This window comes from Crinia signifera, chromosome 8 (genome assembly GCF_055691185.1).
Source record: "Crinia signifera chromosome 8, ASM5569118v1, whole genome shotgun sequence".
Taxonomy (NCBI): domain Eukaryota; kingdom Metazoa; phylum Chordata; class Amphibia; order Anura; family Myobatrachidae; genus Crinia; species Crinia signifera.
Window position 1 is genome coordinate 48,316,794 of NC_139224.1, and position 22,232 is coordinate 48,339,025.

At 42.5% G+C, this 22,232-nt stretch overlaps 1 protein-coding gene across 1 annotated transcript in view; it reads left to right on the top strand.

The window, feature by feature from the left end:
• Positions 1–2,815: 2,815 nt before the first annotated feature.
• LOC146026016 (sodium- and chloride-dependent GABA transporter 3) overlaps positions 2,816–22,232 on the top strand; it is a 176,249-nt gene continuing 156,832 nt past the window's right edge. Inside the window, exons 1-2 of the mRNA XM_083156324.1 lie at positions 2,816–2,971; positions 3,517–3,750. Coding sequence (XP_083012450.1) covers positions 3,531–3,750 — 220 coding nt within the window. The 5' untranslated portion in view covers positions 2,816–2,971; positions 3,517–3,530. The remainder of the gene's footprint in view (positions 2,972–3,516; positions 3,751–22,232) is intronic.

Here is a 22,232-nt window from a genome sequence, read left to right on the forward strand (position 1 = left end):
TAAGAAGCATAACTCTTAGTGGACGTGGACCCTCATTCTGGTTGACTCGGAAAGCTGTGAAGCTCAAATTTAACCCCTTCCCGACATTTGACGTACATTTACGTCATGGTCGGGATGTACTTCCCGACACATGGCATAAATGTACGTCATGTTTTTAAACTGTCACCGCGTCTATAGACGCGGTGACAGAGGGACGATGTCTGCTGTCCCTGACAGCAGACATCTTCCCTCATTGCCCAGGGGGGGCAGCGATGCCCCCCGCCATCGGCGATCGCTGCGATTGGCTGTTCAAACGTGAACAGCCAAAAGCAGCGTTTACTGTGTTATGTGTAAAATTTTGACTCTGCTGCCCCCTAGTGTCCAAAAAAATTAAAGGAGGTTGAAATAATGATGTAATAATAAAGTATACATATGGTCTATGTTAGTTATTAACTATTTTGAGTGGTATGATTATTTGTCTCACAAGCAGAAAATTGAACATTTTGCAAATTGCAAAATGTTCAATTTTTTTACGACATTTTGGTATTTTTCACAAAAAAAAAAAAAACTGTATCGACCAAAATTTACCACTAACTTAAAGTACAATGTGTCACGAGAAAACAATCTCAAAATCACTGGGATAAGTAAAAGCAATAAAAAGTTATCCCCACATAAAGTGATACATGTCAGATTTGAAAAAAAAAGGGCTCTGTCAGGAAGGCAAAAACAGGCTGCGTCGGTAAGGGGTTAACGAGTCCCAGTGAGCAACCATACAAGGGAATGTATTATGAAGACCCATCTCCTCACATGTCCCAGAGCAGGAGAAATCCTTCTGTGGTCACCGACCATCTAATGATTTCTCCTGGACTCGCAAATATAAGTCAGCGGAGACTAATTTATATTTCCGTGTGCCTGGACAAAGACAGAGCAGGCGGCTGACATCATGTGATGTCAGCCACTCATCCCTGCGTCACGGCTGCATTTACATGGGAATGTCCATGAAACGTTGGGCATTCCCGTGGCCCACCATCACTACCGGCCCCGCCTGCCCCATCACACACACATCCCCGTGCGAGTGCCACGCCGATTGTGCAGGTCGGTGAAGGCTCCCGCACAGAATCCCTGCACATGCACATATGAGAATAGGAGAATATGCGAATGCGCAGGAAAGAACCATCGGCGGACATGCCAGGGACCGAATGGATCAGAATCTGCCCCTTGATTTAGGGCCACCTGCAATGCAAACCTAAATGTAGTTGAGAGATTTATTGTTATTGCACATTCGCAAATAGCAAAAGCTCTTACAGCCCATGAGTTACAGTATTATACACATACAGTTAATGTGCTGTCGTGAAGGAGATATGCGGTATTAGAAGCTGTCTTGGTAAAGTGCAGGTTGTTCCTGGGCAGTGACTGGAATAAAGTATTATTATTTATTTATAAGTGTTGTACTCCTTATACAGTAGTGCACAATTCTTTGGCATACAAGCGCAAGTATGCATTTGAGCCAATGTGTACGCTGGCACTTGAGCGGTGGTGGGAGCGGACGTGCGGGTGGGTGGTGGCACCAGATGGTGCACCACTGGAGGCACCACTGGTACACACCTGGATTTCAGTGGCATGCATGGAAATTTTCTGGAGGAGCCTGTTCTGGCAGCGCATCTCGGCTCAGAAAATATCCAGACAGGTACCACTGAAGAGGTCAAGGAAAATGTTCTTACAGTATATGTCATCCATGAGGTCAGTTACTTTGTGGTGTAGCGTGAATAAGGAGCAATGTTTTATACTGGATTCTGACCCGATGTGCGATCCAGTGTGCACCAGACCGGAGATTGTCATGGCTGCCACAAGGGTTTGGCAGATTCCGCAGCCATAACTGGGCTTGCATATGATACATGGTATGCAGTATGATTTATCATATGCGATCCAGCGCCAAGGAGCTCCTGGCTGGTACTTGGCTAGGTCTCGCAAGCGAAGCTGCGTGCGATACCTCGCACAAGTGGATGGGGGCCTTTAAGACAAAAACAAATAGTGCTAATGATGTGTTAGTGCAGAATATAATTTATACTAAACAATACAAGAAATAAAAATTAATATATTACTTGACCAAACTTCAAAGTGAAACATAAATTTGCCATAAACTAAATAGAGGACAATAATCATTTCTGTTTATGAGACTTTCCGTATAATCGGTTGCTAGATAAAATAACCTGCGATCAAGTCCTGCAACTTTTTTTGTTCGCTGGCCAAAAGCAAGGTGATTGACTTGCAGTGGGCGTGATATCAATAGAGTGGGGTGGCAGCTTAACTGAACACTGGCCTCTGTGAATTTGCGTCCGTGCGAACAGTCCTGAATTGGGCCCATAGTTTCACCAAATTTTTCCGGCATGTACTGTAGGCATTCAGTACACAATGTTCTATTGATACTGTAGTTTCCCAAAAGAAACATCAGTATAATTAGTATCATGCAAGCACATGACTTTTGTAAATACTGTATATTGCCACAATCCATACATTTTCACTTGACATAAATCTATATTTTCAGCTGTCCTTAGTATGCTTTTTGTGTATAGGACCAGACTGTATGCACTGTATGTCAGCCACACATTATTGGAGACTACAGTTTTGGAACCAGCACATTAATACTGACAGATATTGTGTAGTTACAGTATGCTCACAAAGATCAAAGCATCTTAATAACTACCATTACACAAGCATTGTAGTGAATCATAAGGAGATCCTGTAAGTTTTGCCTGGTGTTTATCCTCCGTGCACCTTAGATGTAATCCCTAGATAAGAGAGCTACTGAGTGAGATGCATAGTCTGGGCAAGAGGTGGGGAGGAATAGGAGGGGGAGTAAGCAGGAGGAGGCTGCCATCAGATCACTCCTGCAAAGACAGAACATTTGCAAATTATCCATTTTATGGGTAACGGGAACAAGAACATCCTTACTACCATCCACTGTTATCGTCACACTGAAAAAAACACTAGGGTAAGATTGCTTAAACCTATTTTTCACCATGTGATGTCAGTTTAAATGCCTGAAGAACAGTATTTTGTTTCACCGATCCTGAGATCTCTAAGATCATGAAACCAGCAAAGATAATCTATAAACATAAACACATCTTGTAGCATGAGGCATGGAGGCATAGAGATGCACAGGTTGTAAAGGACGTCATCTAGTATTTTATACGGAAAGCAATGCACAACATGACATCGGTTTTGTTCTGTAAACTTGTGCCTGTCATTTACACAACATCGTAGACAGAGATTTAGTACCACATTTTCTGTTTGGAAACCTCCTGGCGTAGTAACATAGGTAAACACAAAATAGATCAAATATAAAGGCATACAGAAGTAGGTGATAAACAAAAGAAAAAACTAGTAGCACAATCAAACAAGTCACTAGATTTCATTCATCGGTATATAGACAAAATTGACTTTATATCGGATTGTTATAGAAATAAATGCAAGGTGTAGACTAACATTTCGGAGAATATTTTGGCACCCTGCTCTGAGTATATCTATCTTTGGCAGGTTGAGAAAGAATCATGACAGCTGAAAAGACAATCCCTGTAATTAATGGCAAACCTGAGGATGCTCTGGATGCTGAAGCCTCAAGTTCCAACCTGGTACACATCAATGACAAGAAAGTAAAGGAAAGAGGACACTGGAACAACAAGGTGGAATTTGTGCTGTCTGTGGCTGGGGAAATTATTGGTCTTGGGAATGTGTGGAGATTTCCTTATCTTTGCTACAAGAATGGTGGAGGTAAGAAGGAATCATTATTGTCAAGGTTTTAATTGCACCAAAGTACTGGACGGTTCCTCTGTTATATGCCATGCTACAAGCTACACCTGCTAAAAAAAAATTTGAAGATAATTTTACAAATGTATTTCCTTATCTACGCAATACACATTTTAAATTGAAGATTTCCAATTCTATTATTTCATAAAGTATCACTGTTTGATCTAATGATACAAAGCTCTGATGTTGGAATCCAACGGCAGTCAGGGCTGCAGGAGTTACTGTATTTGAAGCACTGAAAGGGGTTTTTACAGTAACAGCTGTGGGATTCTTTACCATGGAAGTAAAATTTTGATGGATATATATTGACAAAAATAAAAATAAATAGAAATACACTTGTGGTTGGTGAATAGGGGAACATTTTAACAAAAAATGTTTGGCACGACTCATTAGCAGAATATGGATAATTTACTCCACTGTAAGCAAGTTGCTTTGGGGACAAGGATATTTGGTAAAGACAATCAAGCTTTCTACTATTCTAACATTATTTTGCCCTGCCTGCTCCTAAATTTGCAGGAATTCTGGTCTACTTGTAAATGTATATCATGGAAAGCGTAAAATTGTAACTGCAATGTTCTAGCCTACTGTCACTTCTGGATCCCTCCCACCCCTTTAACTATTAGGACTGTAGCTCAAGTTTTCTCATAGTATATTGATCAATCAAGTCTTTAACCATTATGAGGACATAATGGGGACAGAAGAAGTTTTCTGTGTAACTTTTAGGTGTTTTAATATTTGGAGTTATTTGTAGACTTATAAAGGTGTGCACAATCATTAAACCCACCTGATTAAAAAAGCAATCAATTCCAATGAACTCATGAAGCGACTCCAGGACTTCCTGAGCTCCCCCAAAACAAATTTGGGGAAGAGAGAGGTTCATTGACACCGTAGAAATGGAGAGCCTCCAAATAAACCTGTCCTCCACTAATTTGATTTGTCTGTTAAATATTTTGTCTTGCACAACTAAACCTCAAGTTTGTGTGTTGGAGCATTTTAAGGCACATATCAAATGCACCAATCTACCCAGGATTAACATTCTGAAAAACAATTTCACCCTGACATGACAACATGAAAATAGCAGCATTTTTGCAACAAGTAGTCCATGACAATCACAGAATGTGTCAAAGGAAAGATTTTTTTTTTACATTTCCAACAATTATCTTTTCAATTGCATCAGAGACCAATAACAACAAAAACGCACTAGCAAAAAAGTGACACTTGTCATATGGAGAAACACATAAAGGGATATTCAATCCGGGATTCTTACTGTCGGAACGTACCGACAGATGGAAACCCGGGACGTTTTCATTTCTCTCAACTGTAACTCGACAGCCGGAAATCAATGTTCCAGCTGTCGAGTGTCAGCGGATTGTCGAAAACGGTCATGGATTGTTGAAAAACGTTAGTGAATTTGACAATCCAACAAAACAGATTCAACTTTTTAAAAAGTCGGATCTGACACCCTTCAATGCTGTCGTTAATGGCAGGATTGAAAAGGCGAGTGCCGATATTTCCCCTGTTGGGTAATATTGGCTCAGATTGAATACCCCCATTGTATTAAAAAATAAAAACACTTTAATAACTGTTTTCTAAGAAGACCTTAGAAGCATCGATAAACACTTCATATGAATTTCTTTTGGTTGCCAGAATGATTTACTTGGATGGGAAACAATATCTTCATACACTTGGCATACAAGCCATCTCTCAGGGTGCTGTAGAGGATTGAGTAGTAACAGTACCCCCGACATATGTGCTGCCACTGGCACTAACCATTTTGATGCATACAATATGTGAGTTACATTGGGAAGAGTAACAGAAGCACCCCAATATGCTTTACAAGGCAGCTCCTATGATCTATATAGTAAAAAAATCTATTTATACAGCATTACTGTAGAAGACAGTTAATTCGGCTATACAGGAAACAGCATTCAGATGTAGCCACAGTCATTGTTGCCCTGACAATCACCACATGAGACATAGGTAGCAATTGGCATGGTCCCACTGACACGCAGGTGCGTATAATACGCTCCCATGGTTCATTGAGTGGTGATGGCATGTCATAGCGATTCCGCACTGTGGTTGTGACATTGGCAGTCCAAACAGTCATGAGCAGCAACGATGAGTGCGACTTTATTTGTATACAGCACATTTTAGGATTGTCAAACATATACTGTAGTGCAGCATGTTTCCTTTTGCCACATTAACAGATTAATAAATATTTAACTGTGATTCAGTGATAATGCATCTGATATTGATCTCAGCTTATCAAATTCCTAACTGTTCTTCATAATGCCTTGTGTTAGCTACTGTAAATTGTGTACTATTATACAGTATGTTTGGCAATAGCTGATAGTGTGTATCTGTGTATGTGTACAGTATCTTTAAAGCTGGATTCCATGGTTGTAGTCAGGCTCTATGAAAATGATGTCTTTAATCTTAGAATAGAACACATAAAATATAGTTATTTATTTATATTCAGCTGAATATTAAATGTTGTTATTTTTGGGACCAAGTAATTATGTAATTGCCAAGGAAGGTATTAAAAAAGTAATTAAAATATAACTAAAATAAGTTATTTCTTGCTTTTCACTAAAAACTTTGAAAATAAGGTGAATTATCTTAATTTTATTTATTTTATATTTTTATTTAAATCTCCCATTTGGTCATCAAAAGAGCTGTGATAACACTTGTATATTATATACCACTATTTAAACTGAATATTTTCGAAACATGGAGCATGATGTAGCCATATTCTTGACCAACTTTCATCCAACTAGTTCGTTGGTTGGACTGAAAATCTGGTACTGGACGGTAGCATACGACAATCAGCAATTTGCTCAGAAACCCAGGAAAATGGATAAAAACATTCAGTCAGATTGTTTAAATCAAACAAATTCAACTACAGTATATTGTCTGACTGACCGTTTTTTTCAGACTCCAAATAGTGGGACCAAATTTCGGATTTAGAAATTTAATTTCCTCCCATTCCGTACCAAATTATTATTTCATCCAACCAACTAGTTGGATGAAAGCTGATCTGATATATGGTCAACAGGAAAGCCTTAGACAATGATGAACCACTTTCATTGGAAAACACCTTTATGTTGTACCCAATTTAAAAAAAAATATTTATTTGCACTTACTTTCACTTTTATTTCAACAAAGTGTGTTACCCACCAGGCCATAACACCAAGCTTGGTTGTCTGTCACATCCATAGCCTGTATGACAAAATGATTACAAAGGATATTACACTAGGGCCAATTAAAAATGGCTATTTTGAGCTATAAAGTCTAACACCTTTACAAAGAAAGTTCCAGCCTGACAAATAGTCATTACCTTGGTTTATACAATGTAATAGCAGTGCAACGCTTTCAAGTTTAGTGGAGGATTACAGTGGCAAGCACAGGATTTTTAGAGGGGGGTTTCCAAATGTAATCCAAAATCTCCCACTCTGCATTGGAGTAAGTACGAGAGTCTGGAGGAATGGTAAAAGCTCTAAATATTGGTCTTTTTTAAACAAGATACTGTATGGAATACAGTATTAATATTTAACAGTACAGATGGTATAGTATAGGCTGCCTTAAACATTTAAATAAAATAAGTGGTCAGGAAAAGGTTAAACATATCATAATACATAAATACACAAACATTATAGAACCAGTACTGCTGTTTCAAAGCTCACAATCTCCCACTTCATGGTAAGGCTCCTGTCTTTTCCTCCTGGCAGCTGCTCTCCATTGCAATGTTTGAGGGCTTAGATCCACACATCTAGTAAATGTGGTAGAAAAAGCTGGTACATTGGGCATGTGCAGCAACTCTGCTCTGTCCCTTAAACTGCATGATGTGGTGATAGCTATAGTGATCATATTATATACCAGTGCTATTGTTGTCATATTTTAAGGCACTTGCCAAGAGGAGGGGGGTTTCTCGGCAACCAGAACTCCCCCCCACCTGTGTTTGCCTATGGATTATGGGTCCATATGGAAACGACAGTAACTGTGATTCAGAGCACTAGGGGGAGCCTATGATGCCATAATAATAATCACCTTAGGGTGTCAGATCCAACTTTTTTCAAGTCAGATCTGTATTGATAGTAACGGCCGCCAATTGTCAAATTCACAACCTTTTTTTGTCAATCTGTGCCCGTTTTTGCCTATCCACGGACTTTCTGACACTCCACAGCCAGAACATTGAATTCCAGCTGTCGAGTTACGGTCAGATCAGATGAAAACGCTCCAAGGATTCCAACTGTTGGGATGTTCTGTCAGAATTCAAGATTGAATAACCCCCTAAGTGTGATACTTATCTACTGTTGGGAGTGCCATTCCAAAGGTAATACCCCAAATCAATGTACAGATGGGTCTGTTCCCATCTTTGCAGGGGATGGCGCTGGCGTCGCCAGCCGCCATCCCCCGCCAGCGCCATGGCGATCGTGAGAAGGGGACGTCGCTTCCAAACGTTTCCCCGGGTCCCCGCCGGCTTGCCGGCGGTAACCCGGGGTCCCCGCCGCCTGCCCGCATCCCCCCTAACCCCCCCCTAACCCCGTCCGTCTCCCTGAGGCGGAGACGGACAGGGTTTCCGCCACGCTAGCGACGGAGACTGAGACGCGCGTGCGCGTGAGACGCACGCGCGTCTCAGTCTCCTCGCTGGCGAGGCTGCTGGCGGGTCGCCAGCGCGTACGTTCTGGCGACCCGCCAGCAAGGATGTGCATAGGCACATACTGTAGTTCTTGTTCTCATGGGACTGCAAAGGAAACATTTACTAAGATGGGAGTTTTATTGAAAATGGGATATTGCCTGTAACAACCAATCAGATTCTACTTCTTATTTATTATTTATTAAGCACCTTCTAGAAGATAATAGATAGAATCAGAATGTTTGCTATGCGATACAATCCATTTTCGATAGAACTCCTTCTTTTTCAAGAAGGAAATGCTCCTTCCAGGTTTATATAAACCATATTTGCCTACCTGACCCTCTCCATGCGGGAGAAAATGCTCTGTTCCTGGACTTCCCTGTATGATTGCCATCACCTGTGGTGAAACATTGTTCTTATCAATGAACTATCACCACAGGAAAAGAGCATTTTCTCCCTGAAGGAGAGGGTCAGGTAGGCAACCCTGATTTAAACCCTTATGGTTCAGGTCTGAGAGATACTGTAGCTATACTTGAGCACATGTGACTTATTAGTACCTAAGATATTTTGATGTAACAATCTGAGCTCAAACATAAATATCACTAAACCGGGACTTTAAAGGGGCATATTTACTAAAGTGCAGGTTAATAGATGTAGAGATGTCGCCAATAGTAATACTAATACCAATCATATGTTAGCTATTATTTTCTTAAAAGTTCTAAAGTAAAATCTGATTGGTTGCTATGGTAAACAGCTAAACTTCTATAAAACCACACATCAATAAATATACCCCATAGTGTGCCTTGAGGACAGAGGTTGGGAATCACTGGTCTAGACAGAACAGTAACTATCCATTAACACTGACAGTCTATATTTGTGTCACCAGTGTAATCTATGATTTGGTTTTAGTTGATTTGGTGTGGATTGGAAAATGTCTCATTACAATATATGTACATAGTATGATACTATTCATTTCAGATACATATCTTCAGGGCAGGTCTATTTCAGGTGCAGGCTTCAGTATGAACTGTGACAAATTCAGTACACTGCCACCTATTGGCCTGGTGCCTTTTAAAACATGTCATCATCTGGTACTGTATGTATTTGTAGTGGGAGGAAACTGGAGGACCCAGAGAAAACCCATATAAACTCCACCACACAGATGGGCCATGACCAGGGTCAGACTGACCCACAGGAGTAAAGGGGAAACCCCCGGTGGGCTCCACTGCCAGGGGGCCCATCTCCTCTTGGGACTATGCTATATTGTATTTCCTGAAGTGCATTGCTGTTATTAATCTGGTACATTATCATGCATGCACTAGCAGTATTTACTATATATACTTATCAAGGGGCCCAGCCCATATGCTCTCTAATGGTTAGCTAAACCTTTGCAAAAGATGGCCACACCCATTCTGGAGACTGGCCACACCCCTCAAAAAGGTCTCTTATATCTGCTTTCCCATTGTGACTTTCATGCCCCAGGTCGACTCTAGCCATGACTGTTAATTGAACTCATGACCTAAGTTCTTTGCGGCCACACTGCTAAAAAAGAGATGTGTGCAGATACCTGTGTTTTGGTTTTTGTCCTCATTTGGTTTTGGTTCAGATTCATTCTCGTGCTTTGTGTTTAGCAAAACCACCCTCAAGTGTTTTGGTTCGGATTTCGTTTTTTGGTTTTATTAAAACTCTATAAAAAAAATCAAATACCAATAATAAAAATCAATAAAATACAAAACCTAATATGATGGATTTTTTGCAATACAAAACTTTTTTTAAATAAAAACTCAGATTTAAAATTTGAACCTCAAAATATCAATATCTGGACTGGGTTTTGGTTTGGAACCACGGGATTCGGGTGGATTAGGACATCTGGAGAACCAAACCACACATTTCTTATGTAAGCCAATACATCATATGTTTAATATATTTAATATTTTAACTGCTATTATATAGTTCTTATATTTACTTATAAGACACTTTATAGCACCTCAACAGTTGTGAACCTCAAATATTTATCACATTTTTCAACTATTGTCTGCACCATTTAGAAACATTGGCCCTTATTCTGGTTGACTCCCTCTTGCACGAATTTGCTAGGGGGACCGATGTTTCTGCGCATGTGCAAAATCTGTTTGCCGAGTGCACGCTCCCTGCCTTTTGAGGGGCGTGGGGTACCTGTTATCATATGTTATCATTATCATATGTGAACACCCAGCGTTTTTTAGAAGTTCCCATGAAAATGCTCGGCGCACACATGCTAATGCGTCCCGCCCAATTCCCTGGATTTCTACACGCATATGTACGAGTGGTCTGGACCACCCTTACATATGCGTGCACCTCTAAACAGAATTTGATCGTTGGCGACCATCGAAAGATGAGGGAGGTTCCCAATGGTATGCGAATGGATTTATTTGCATGCCAGGCGAACGAACCCGACTTGCGAAGGGGGGGGGCGGGCGTACCACCATTCGCAGGGCGGATTCTGGTTGACTCGCAAGGGTGCGAATTCGCACTCGAGCAAGACAGCTAGAATAAGAGCCATTATACAGGGTTAGCAACAAATAAATTACCCACTTCAGATGGCTCTGGAGTGCATTCTACAGCTAAAAATGAGACAAAACTAAACTACAGATAATGCAAATAATGCGTTAGTCATTTGTTAAATGCTAGAGGGGGGCCCAGGGGCACTGACCCCTTGCGCCTCCATTATAATCCGGCCCTATGTTGCACATCATGCTGGGAACTGGAGTTACCCAACACCTGGAGCCACATAACTACCACACCACTAATGTCGGATATCTCATTGGATGTACTGTTATGTCAATTATTCAAGGGGTGAGGCATGGCCACATTCCAAAAAACCACCAAGGGGAGCCTTGTTCCTGGAGAAGGACAGGACACACCTCATGGTCGCCCTGCAGTGATATGTTGCAACTAATGTTGATGTTGGATACACATATGTGGTTGTTGTGATTGTTTATGTGTAGAAATGTGTAGGTCAACATTAGACACATTATTTACTTACGGCTACTTGAGCCATCCTGGTTGCCGCTGGTTGGCTGTGCAGTGGTTGGGGGGGTCAGGAGCAAGGGGGATGGTCCTGGAGTTTGGACCGAGGTAGTGGGTGTGAGTGGGGAGTGGAAAGGTTTGGGGGTGGGTGGTGGAGAGGTGTAGGGGGGTAGGAAATGGGGTGGGGAGGGGGGGGGGGGGGGTTGGGGAGGGGGGGGGGGGGTTGTGGAGGGGGTGGGGGTTGTGGAGGGGGTGGGGGTTGTGGAGGTGGTGGGGGTTGTGGAGGGGGAAGGGGATGGGGAAATTGTGTGGGTCCAAGCTGCACCCAGTGTCTCCAGTGTTGGGGAGGGGGAGGGGGTGTGGGTTGGGGAGGGGGTTGTGGAGGGGGAAGGGGATGGGGAAATTGTGTGGGTCCAAACTGCACCCAGTGTCTCCTCTTCTTCCTCCTCCTCTTCTTCCTCCTCCTCCTCTTCTTCCTCCTCCTCCTCTTCCTCCTCCTCTTTCTTCTCCTCCTCCTCCTCCTCTTCCTCCTCCTCTTCTTCCTCCTCCTCTTCTTCCTCCTCCTCCTCTTCCTCCTCCTCTTTCTTCTCCTCCTCCTCCTCCTCTTCCTCCTCCTCTTCTTCCTCCTTCTCCTCTTCCTCCTCCTCTTCTTCCTCCTCCTCCTCTTCCTCCTCCAGGGCTGCCTGGTCCCGGGCTGCCTGGTCCCGGGCTGCCTGCTCCCGGGCTTCCATGCGTGCCCTTGCCCGTGCTGAAATGTTCATGTTGATGGCATAGAAATCGAAGATTGGGTTTCATAAAAAAGGGGGAAAGAAAAATTCACATTAGTCATGCTCATAACCTTCAAAATTATCATTGCTGTGATATTTCAGACATTTATCATGCAAACTATTTGATATCCTACACCCAAAAACTGATCAACTACTTAAACGCCCCCCTATACACCCCCTATACACCCATATACACCCATATACCCCCCATATACACCCATATACACCCCCATATACACCCATATACACCCATATACACCCCCATATACACCCATATACCCCCCATATACACCCCCATATACCCCCCCATATACACCCATATACACCCATATACCCCCCATATACACCCATATACCCCCCATATACACCCCCATATACCCCCCCCATATACACCCATATACCCCCCATATACACCCATATACACCCATATACCCCCCATATACACCCATATACCCCCCCATATACACCCATATACACCCATATACCCCCCATATACACCCATATACACCCATATACCCCCCATATACACCCATATACACCCCCATATACACCCATATACACCCATATACACCCCCATATACACCCATATACACCCCCATACTCAGGAACATATTTATAAAAAATACACAAAACATTGCTAAAAAACGCTGACATACTAGTAATCAAAACTTACATCGGGCAATATGGCGGCGAAGGCTGCTGAGGAACACTGGCTGCCGCCTGCGCAGGTTTGACCAGCGCCGCTCAACCTGCCCCAGGCTTCTGCGGACGCCGGTCGTCGAGAAGATCAGGCGGCGGGCAGCAGTATACGCCCGCCGCTTGTCCGCATTACTGACATATGGGCCCCTGGGCCCCAGGTGACGGTCCATAACTTCGACCAGGGCCAAAAGCTCTGAGGTGGAAAAGGGCCTAGCTCGAGGACAAGTCATAGTGGCAATGGCGCAGTTATTAATTGCAGGTACATATATCACTTTTGGTGCTTGCTGATTGGTCGAAAAAATTGTTTGTTTGGTATTAACTTTATTAATCCCTCTTACATTAACAAACTGGATGCGAATAGAAACTTACGCGGACCGTTCCGATATACACACACCACAACCAACAGCATGCATTCAATGAAGAGAGAAGTACTGTATTTACAGTGTGCGGAAAATAATACACGTAACCCTCTACTTATAACTACGCTGCTTAAAGGGGGCACGATACACCGATATCCATAGAGAGAAGTACTGTATTTACAGTGTGCGGAAAATAATACACGCAACCCTCTAGTCATAACTACGCTGCTTAAAGGGCCACAATGCGACATGTTGCTGTATGACAATTTCCTATACATTACATATGTAAGGAAAGCATTGTAACGTGATGTTTTGAAATGTGACTCACAAGGCATACACGAACTCCAACAGATACCAGCTGACAACACTCATCATTGGAATGACAGGTGCACACATTTCACGATGTAGCCCACAATACTCCACAACCTGTGTATGTGCATATACAGGTGATTGATCAGGTGCGTTGAGACCTGCGTAATTTAAGCGGGAATTATCGGCGGGAAATATCGGCGTAAATTTGCATCTACATTGCGGGAAAAAATATACGCCCCCTTGTTCATGGCGGGAGATTAACATATAAATATTCAGTCAGATGCAGCCCACAATTGCTGCAAACATGTCTGACTCAGACGATTCTGCAGCTGAGGACGCTCTGCAGAGAGCTACAGCACAATCCCTGCTTGATGCACTGAACAAGAGGGAACAGGAGCGGAGAAGGAGGGCCCAAGAGAGGAGTCGCCTGCAAGATCAAGCGGGCCCCTCAGTAACAGGCCCTGGTGAACCTCCACCAGCTCCACAAGGGCCAAGCAACCAGCCAGAACAAGAGGTTGCATCTCTCCAAACAGGTGTGACCCAGCAGGTGCATGGTGAGAGAACTGGGGCCACCAGAAAACGTGCTGCAACATCTAGGGTGATGACTGAGCAGGATACCACCACCAGAAAGAGAAATCCTGCATTTGTAGAGGCCGAAATGCGAATTCTAGTGCCCAGGGCACGCAAATGGATTGAATTGGCAACCAGGAAGCCGGGTGCCAGTGCAAGGAGAAACCTTTGGGACAAGATCACAGAGGAAGTGAACCAGGTGGCACCAGTGGTCAGAACTTGGGACGCGGTGAAGAAAAGGTTAGTGTGTTTGTCAGGGCAATGTAACATATGTACACACATATGACATCAGGGGGACAAAGATCAGGGCAATTTTTCAGCAGTCTCCAGCAGGAACTGAGGCCCTTATTCTAGTTCACTCTTTCTGCCCAAATATTTCTTTGATGGACAAAACCATGTGCACTGCAGGTGAGGCAGGTGTTACTTGTGCAGAGATAATCAGATTTGGGTGGGGTTTTACACCTGCCTCACCTGCAGTGCACATGGTTTTGTCCATCAAAGAAATATTTGGGCAGAAAGAGTGAACTAGAATAAGGGCCTCAGTTCCTGCTGGAGACTGCTGAAAAATTGCCCTGGTCTTTGTCCCCCTGATGTCATATGTGTGTACATATGTTACATGTATGTTTTGAGACTAATAGAAAGGTGTGTTTGTAGATAGTGCTACACTTCAATGTCACATGTGAACACAACCATGTCTAATAACCCACATTGATATATGAAACATGCACCATTGGTGTGATGTGAGGTTATGGGCACAGTTCTGCTCATGTGAAGTATGTGATGGGACAAGAGAAAGTGTGTTTTTGAAAGAGTTGTTGTAACATGTTCCATATGATGCTACTGAAACAAGATTTAGCAAACTGTGCACATGTAGCTGGTGAGAAACTACACATCCCAGTATGCCATTCCATAGTTAAATTACTCCATAATAACCACATTGTCAAGCTATGGTGGAATGTGTAGTTTCACACCAGGTGGAGGTGCCTAATTTGGCCATGGATGATGTCATTTCTGCATAGTGATGTATGTATGTGCATTTAGTGGCCTAATGAATGAGATGAGACACTGAAATGCCTCCTAATTGAGACATGAATGTGTGTGTGGGACACATATGGCAAAAAAACATAAGATCACCCACACTAGGAAATGTCACGTAGCTAGGGGTACCACATAGTCCCTTTAATTCCGGACACATATTAATTACACAGGTTCTGTGGCTGGCTGACTTCAAGACTCCACTTCACCTAATTTTAAACTGCCACAGAACCTGTGTAAGTAACATGTGTCCGGAATTAAAGGGACTAGGTGGTAACCCTACACGTAGCACAGTGGTGCACATATCTCATGGTGATATTTGTATTTTTAAACTTGTAGGTGGACTGACTTCAAAAGTACACTGAAGAGGAAGATGACTGACCGGTACAACCACAGCATGTCCACCGGGAGAGGTCCTATGCCGGACCATTTGGAGTATACCCCCCTGGAGCTGGACTCCTGTGACGTGATTGATGTGGGGGAGATCAGGGGGATCTCCAATATGGACAGTGAGCTCCCGGCGGAGGTCTTTGCTGCTGCTTTTGATGGTAAGTCACAGTAATGCATTGTATTTAGAAAGATATTTTTTATTGCGTATGTGATGGTGACATTGTTTTCAATTCTTATCCTAGCAGAAGCAGAAAGCCAGGATGTACCGGCAGCATCTTCCTCTGCAGAGCCACAGGTGGAGCAAGTGGTCCAGCCTCCACCAAGACGTCGCCCCCAGCCCCAGCCACAGGAGACATGGAATGAGAGCCTGTTGGTGACGCTGGACAGGATCGAGCAGCAAGGGGTGGATGCTGCGATCCGTCAGCAGCAGGTGGCGGATTTTCTGGCGGAGTGGAAGGCCACAAACCAGCTGCAGGTTGAGGCCTTGAACCGCATTAATGAAACTCTGGCGGCTGGCATAGTAAGCATTGGCCAACACCTCAGCCGCCAGAATGAACTTCTTGCGGAGCAGCTGTCCACCGCCAGGTCCCTAAGGGACAATCCCCCATCTGCTGCCCCACCCCAAGCTGCTCCCCAACCTTCCACCTCGGCTGACCCTCCTGTGTCGACTAGGGGAAGACGCCGAAAGCCAGCTGAGCCAAAGGCCCCTGTCCCCAAGGCCCCATCTAAAAGGGGCAAAAAAGGGCCCAAATGAGACCTGGTTCACTTCCTCTGTGGTTGGAGGCCAAAGGTTTAAATTGCACTGGACATCCGCTTCCTGAGTTGGCCATCGATCCATTTGCGTGCCATGGGCATGAAAGTTCGTATTTTGACCTCTACAAATGCAGGATATTTTTTTTTGGTGGTGTGTATCTTGCTTAGTATTCACCCTGGTTGTTGCAGTACGTATTCTGGTGTCCCCATTTCTTTCACCATTGCATTTGCAGGGTAACACATGTTTGGAGATATGCAACCTCTTGTTCTGGCTGTTTTATTATTTGTGTGTCTATTTTATTTGTTTATTTGATTTCTCACATTAAAGTGTCAAGCTGTGATGCTGAACAGCAAATAAATTTATTTTACAAATTAAATCTAAATTGTGGTATGTGTCATTTCTTGTGTGAAACAAATACTAGATTTATGTGTACTTACTGACCAGGGTATTTTTGAACATTTGTTGAAGTGTGGTCGAAGTTTCCCATGTGTAACCCTCTCCATGGCCATTCCCATGTTCCTATCCAACTTTTCCCTGCTAATTAGTTTGTGTCAGCACATGTGCAGAGCAACTTAATAGGTGAGAAAGCAGTTTGTGTGCAGGTGAGGTAGCTCCTACAGTAGTAGGTAAAAGCAGGTCCAGAACAATGCTTTCCTCATGGAGTGGGTGAGGCAGACAAACAAGGGTGAAAAGGTACATTTGTGTAGGAATGCATATGTGTCCTCCCTAAAAAAAGATGTGTGAATGGGCCAAACATGATAAATTAGCTTGTGAACAAACATGCATAACTTTTTAAATATATATGATTTGACAGTGTCATAAGCAGATGTAGGAATCCTTTGTTAGAGAGATGAGAGTGCAATAATGTGATTGGTGGCATCTTACATCCAGAGTGTAGTCAAATCCAAATCATAGCAGATGAGATAGTGGTACAGGTCATTATTTTGGGTACTATACAAAGATTGTGTGGAAAATAGTGGTCATGGGCTTCAAACATTGCTGAAACATCCTTTGTAGGTGTTAGATGTGGTTTATGTTATTGTATCCTAAATACAAAACCTATGTTAGTATTAGAGTGAACACGTTGACACATGTCGACTTGTGTAGATTGAGTGTGCTACTGCGTAAAGTCTATGAAAGCACGTAGTGAATGTGTCTAACTGTTTAGCAAATACCTACCTTAGCGTATAAAAAGATTCTTACCTTAAATTAAACAAACCTTTAAATGTGGAGAAGTATAGAAACATAAGCTTCCAATGTGTTTGCGTGCTGTATGTGTGGCTTGCAGGCAGTGAAATCATGGTTTGGACTTAATAGACTGCAGCATTGCTTATTACATTCAGGTGTATGTGTTTGAGTAGTAATCAGCGTTAATTAGCCAACTCAGGCGCACGCTGGCATGCGGTATCTGTAGGGGTGGTTTGAGCTGGCGGTTGGCGGCCGCCTGTTTGGTGTCCGAAATGAACGGTGCCTTAGTCGATCGTGCGGTAGTAGCACCGCTCATTTTTGGTGCACACCCCCGTGTACGCCCATATTTACGCCCATTTTCCCTCATTATTTCGGCCGCTCCCATCAACACGCCCCTATGCCGCCCCATTACCCGTACACTCGCGTACAGGTTTTTTCGCACGTTGAGAGCCCGGCCGTAAGCGTTGTGGAGTGTTCGCGCCGGCGCATTAGCGTATCTGCACATGCGCAGATCATGAAAAACCCCGGGACGTACGCGTACGGCCCGGCCGCTCCAACCAGAATAAGGCCCTATATCTTATCCTAGGTATCAATAATCAATGTTGATATTATATAACTAATATTTAGATTTTTTTGTGGATATTTTTATATTATTTAGTGATTTTTATTTTTATAATTCTTACATTTATAAAAATAAAGGGGAAATACCAGGACACATTTGCACACATACTGAAAGAACACCTAGATAATCAAATTACAGTCATAAATATAGCCCGGAACTATACAAACTCATGTGTGTTTCTCTGCAAAACATGTTATGTAGCAACCAAATGGCCTATTGACTGTCTAGAGCACATGCTATATATCACTGCTGAATCAAAAATAAAAAAATAAAAAAATAAGTATCATGAAAAATTAAATACAGTACAATTGAAAAATGTTTTGTAAAAATATGAAAAAATTAAGAAAAATCTTTTTTTTGAAAAAAAAAAATCTTTTCAGATTCGCCATTCAGGTATAGGACTTTACAGTTCACAAAAGTCAGAGCCATAGAATAATGCAAAAAAGGGAAGAAATATCAGCACACTGGCTCTCAGAGATCCTGTGCTACAATACATGGTTTCCCACTGAGAAAGCTTTTTTATGATACTGTAGGAAAGATTCATAGTCTACCATCGTCTCCCTGAGTATTCTATAATCGTTTGTTAAATAGGTGGTCCAACTACGACCTTTATTATTGCACTAATAATTGCTGCAAAGGACATACCATCTTCACTTGATCACTATAAAGGACATATCATCTCCTCTTGTTCTAGAGCAGGCATGTTGGCCCTCCAGATGTTTTGAAACTACACATCCCAGCATGCTTTGCAATAGTTTTAGCATTCTCTAATAGCAAAACTGTGACAAAGCATGCTGGGATGTGTAGTTTCACAACATCTGGAGGGCCAACGTTGGACATGCCTGTTCTAGAGGATGTACTACCTCTAGAAATTCATTCATTTGCCCCCGATGAAGTCCTGAGGGACGAAACGCTTTGGACTGCGAATTGATCTTATATGTGACACCTTGAAAATGTGGTTGACGTTACAATTGCTGGAAAACCCTTAATAAATGTTCATTTGTTTTTATCAATTATAGTTTTTTATTGAATATATTGAATATGAGCGTCACTTGTTTGGGTATAGGTGATATAGCGCACCTCTTTTCAGTTATTCCAATTCAAACAATCACAAATTAGGCATGTTTACGACAATGTTTCATTACCATTTATTAGCGTGGCAATTTCATCAGGTCAACATAATGGATCAGCACCCACAGCCTACTAAAATCATCAGCATGGGTGCTCCTTTAAGGTAACAGTTCATGTTCCAAATTTATAAAGCTATAGGGCCTAAACAGGTCCAGCAAGGGCACTCACCAATAAACGATAACTTAGCACCAATTACGATAATCATGCAAATGCATTTATCTAGCACATCGGTAAGATTAAGAGACAGACTAAAAATAGAAGTTAATTTTTAACCATTTGAGTGCCAACATCTCTGTGAGAGATGTGCAAAATATCCGCTAAAATTGCCAGCTGTCACTCACATTTGTTATATAAATTAAAATAAAAATGTGTAAAAAAAGATTATATTTCCTATGTAAGGTAAACATTACAGGTCATTATGATGAATAAAAATGTTTGCTTGGTGATTTTCACACCTACTGTATATTGAAAAATTCGCTTGGCACTCAATTTCTGTGAATGCCATCTTAATCGGTGCTAATTTATCCGGTATTGAGACAGATACTGTATATATCATAAAAGCATGAGTCACCTTTGAAAGTTGCAAGCAGATGCAGCGAAACACTTTAGTTATTTATCTCCCCCCACATACAGGGTCTCACAAGTGCCTGGACCGGTATCTGGACTTTTGTTTATGAAGCTCCAATATGGATTGTTCGTGGCCCGTGGCAACTGCAAATCGCTGGGACCCAGGACACTGTTGAGTTTATTTCTAAGATGTGAGTCCTGTTAAATACGGGATGTTGCTATAGGCAACCAATCAGATTCTTTCTTTTATCTTCTAGGAGGTGCTTGATAAATAAGAAGTACAGTAGATTCTGATTGGTTGCCCATATAAACATTCCCTCTTTAATATAACTCCCATCTTAGTAAATAAACCTCTGTGTATCTAGTGAAGACTCTCTGCTACAGAATTCTGCAGGACTTTTCCTCCATCGGTGATTATTGTCCTTACTACCATACATGATGAACTTTGCCTATTCAGTTTAGGCCTCCACTATCAGCATTACCATTTGGGACTTGGTCCATTTACAATAATAGGAATAAGCACTGTCTATCCACTGGATGTATGAAGGTGCCCATACATGGTGCGTTTTTGTGGGTGCGGTGCATGCTCCTGCACACATCCCATCGCACAGTTCAAAAATAATATGCGGCACATACTTTTTAAACTAGATTTTGATTGCATCACATGCAAATGGCCTGCAAATTGCATGCAATGCGATGCAATCGTGTTCAAAACGCATGCAATGATCACACCATTGTGTATGGGCACCTTAACATTATGTTTGTATGACTTTTGTGGGTTCAATTATTTGAATGCTTTTATTAATAGTGATATATTTATCTTGCTAAACACATGAATTTTCACTTAGAGTGTTCTGCATAAAAAAGGTTATTAATTTGCACATTAAGGACCTTATTCTGGTCCGTTCGCATGGGAGACTGATGTTGTGCATATGCATTTATGCGCATGTGCAGAGTGTTTGCTGGGTGCAAGCACCCAAGACTGCTGGCGGGGCGCTTGGGGCGGTGGGCCGAGGGAATCGGCCATGGGAACGCCCAGCCGACCAATGAATTATGTCTCCCCGGCTGCAAATGGATGATTATGCAAATCATCCTTTCACAGCCGTGCAGGGATTCGCAGGGGATCATGGCATGCAAGGTGGGGTGGCCTGCACTGCGGGTGGCGTGCGGCGTCTGGTGGACTTGTAAGGCTGCAAAATTCGTAGTAAGTCTATGCTTACTTTTCAGATGGCCACTATCCGCAAGATTGGGTGCGGGCACTGATGTCATGTGACGTCTTCCCCTGAGGTTGCATGGGCATGCCTGCATTTGCAGGATTACACCCAGCGTGTCTATGGGCACACCCACCATTTTTGTTGGCACCCCCATAAAACGCTTGGTCGACCCCAGTGACCTCCCCCTGCCCTCCCATCAGTGACCTTTTGCCCCACGAGTGTGAAACTCACCGTAGGCGTTTGCACCAGGGGTTTGCCCATGCACATATTCGCGCACCCACAAACCCCCTCCATCAGGACTATTCCGGACCTGATTAATTAGGTCTGAATCGGCCCCTATGGTATGTGTATTTATGATAATCAAATTTTCTACGTCCAGTCAGGGGGCCAGATGCACTAAGCTTCAAAAGTAATAAAATGGAGAGTGATAAACAACCAACCAATCAGCTCCTGCCTGACATTCTTCAAACACAGTCTGTGACATGACAACTAGCAGCTGATTGGCTGGCTGTTTATCACTCTCCATTTTATCACTTTTGAAGCTTAGTGCATCAGGCACATGGTGGAATGCATGTTTTCCTTGTATTATTTACATCTTTATATTCTTACATACCTTGTTTTCTTTCTTGCTCTATTCTTGTATTTTCTTTGCACCGTCTCACAGTGTTTTCTTTATCTGATACATGACAATTGTGAAAACAAATTATGCTGTCAGCCTCAGGAATATAACCAGTGATTGTGTTCGGTGGCACTGATAGGCTTATTGCTGCTAACATAGTGGTTTAACATGATACGAGAACAGAGAATTTGAAAAGGAGGAGGAGGAGGTGGGCTGTGAATTACAGACAATGATTGCTAACCGCCCAGTGATGGACACTTACTCTATTGTAACCTGCTGCTATTAAATAAAAGGATCTAAAAATAACTTAGACTGTACACTTTGAAATAGAGAGTTTACAGACACAGTATTTCTAATGCAAGACAGTTTTAAAACTATGTTACAGTTTCACTTTCCTCCTAGGGGCACCCGAGTAATCTTTTTTATGTTACTTTAATTGTTTGGGTAATTGCTATATGTTTTGCCGACATTTGGTCTTTTTTTGGATATGAGTTGATCATAGAGATGTGATGGTCATTAATGGACACAGACAGGATGGAAGCAATGTGTGAAATCATTATGTATTAGGAGGGTC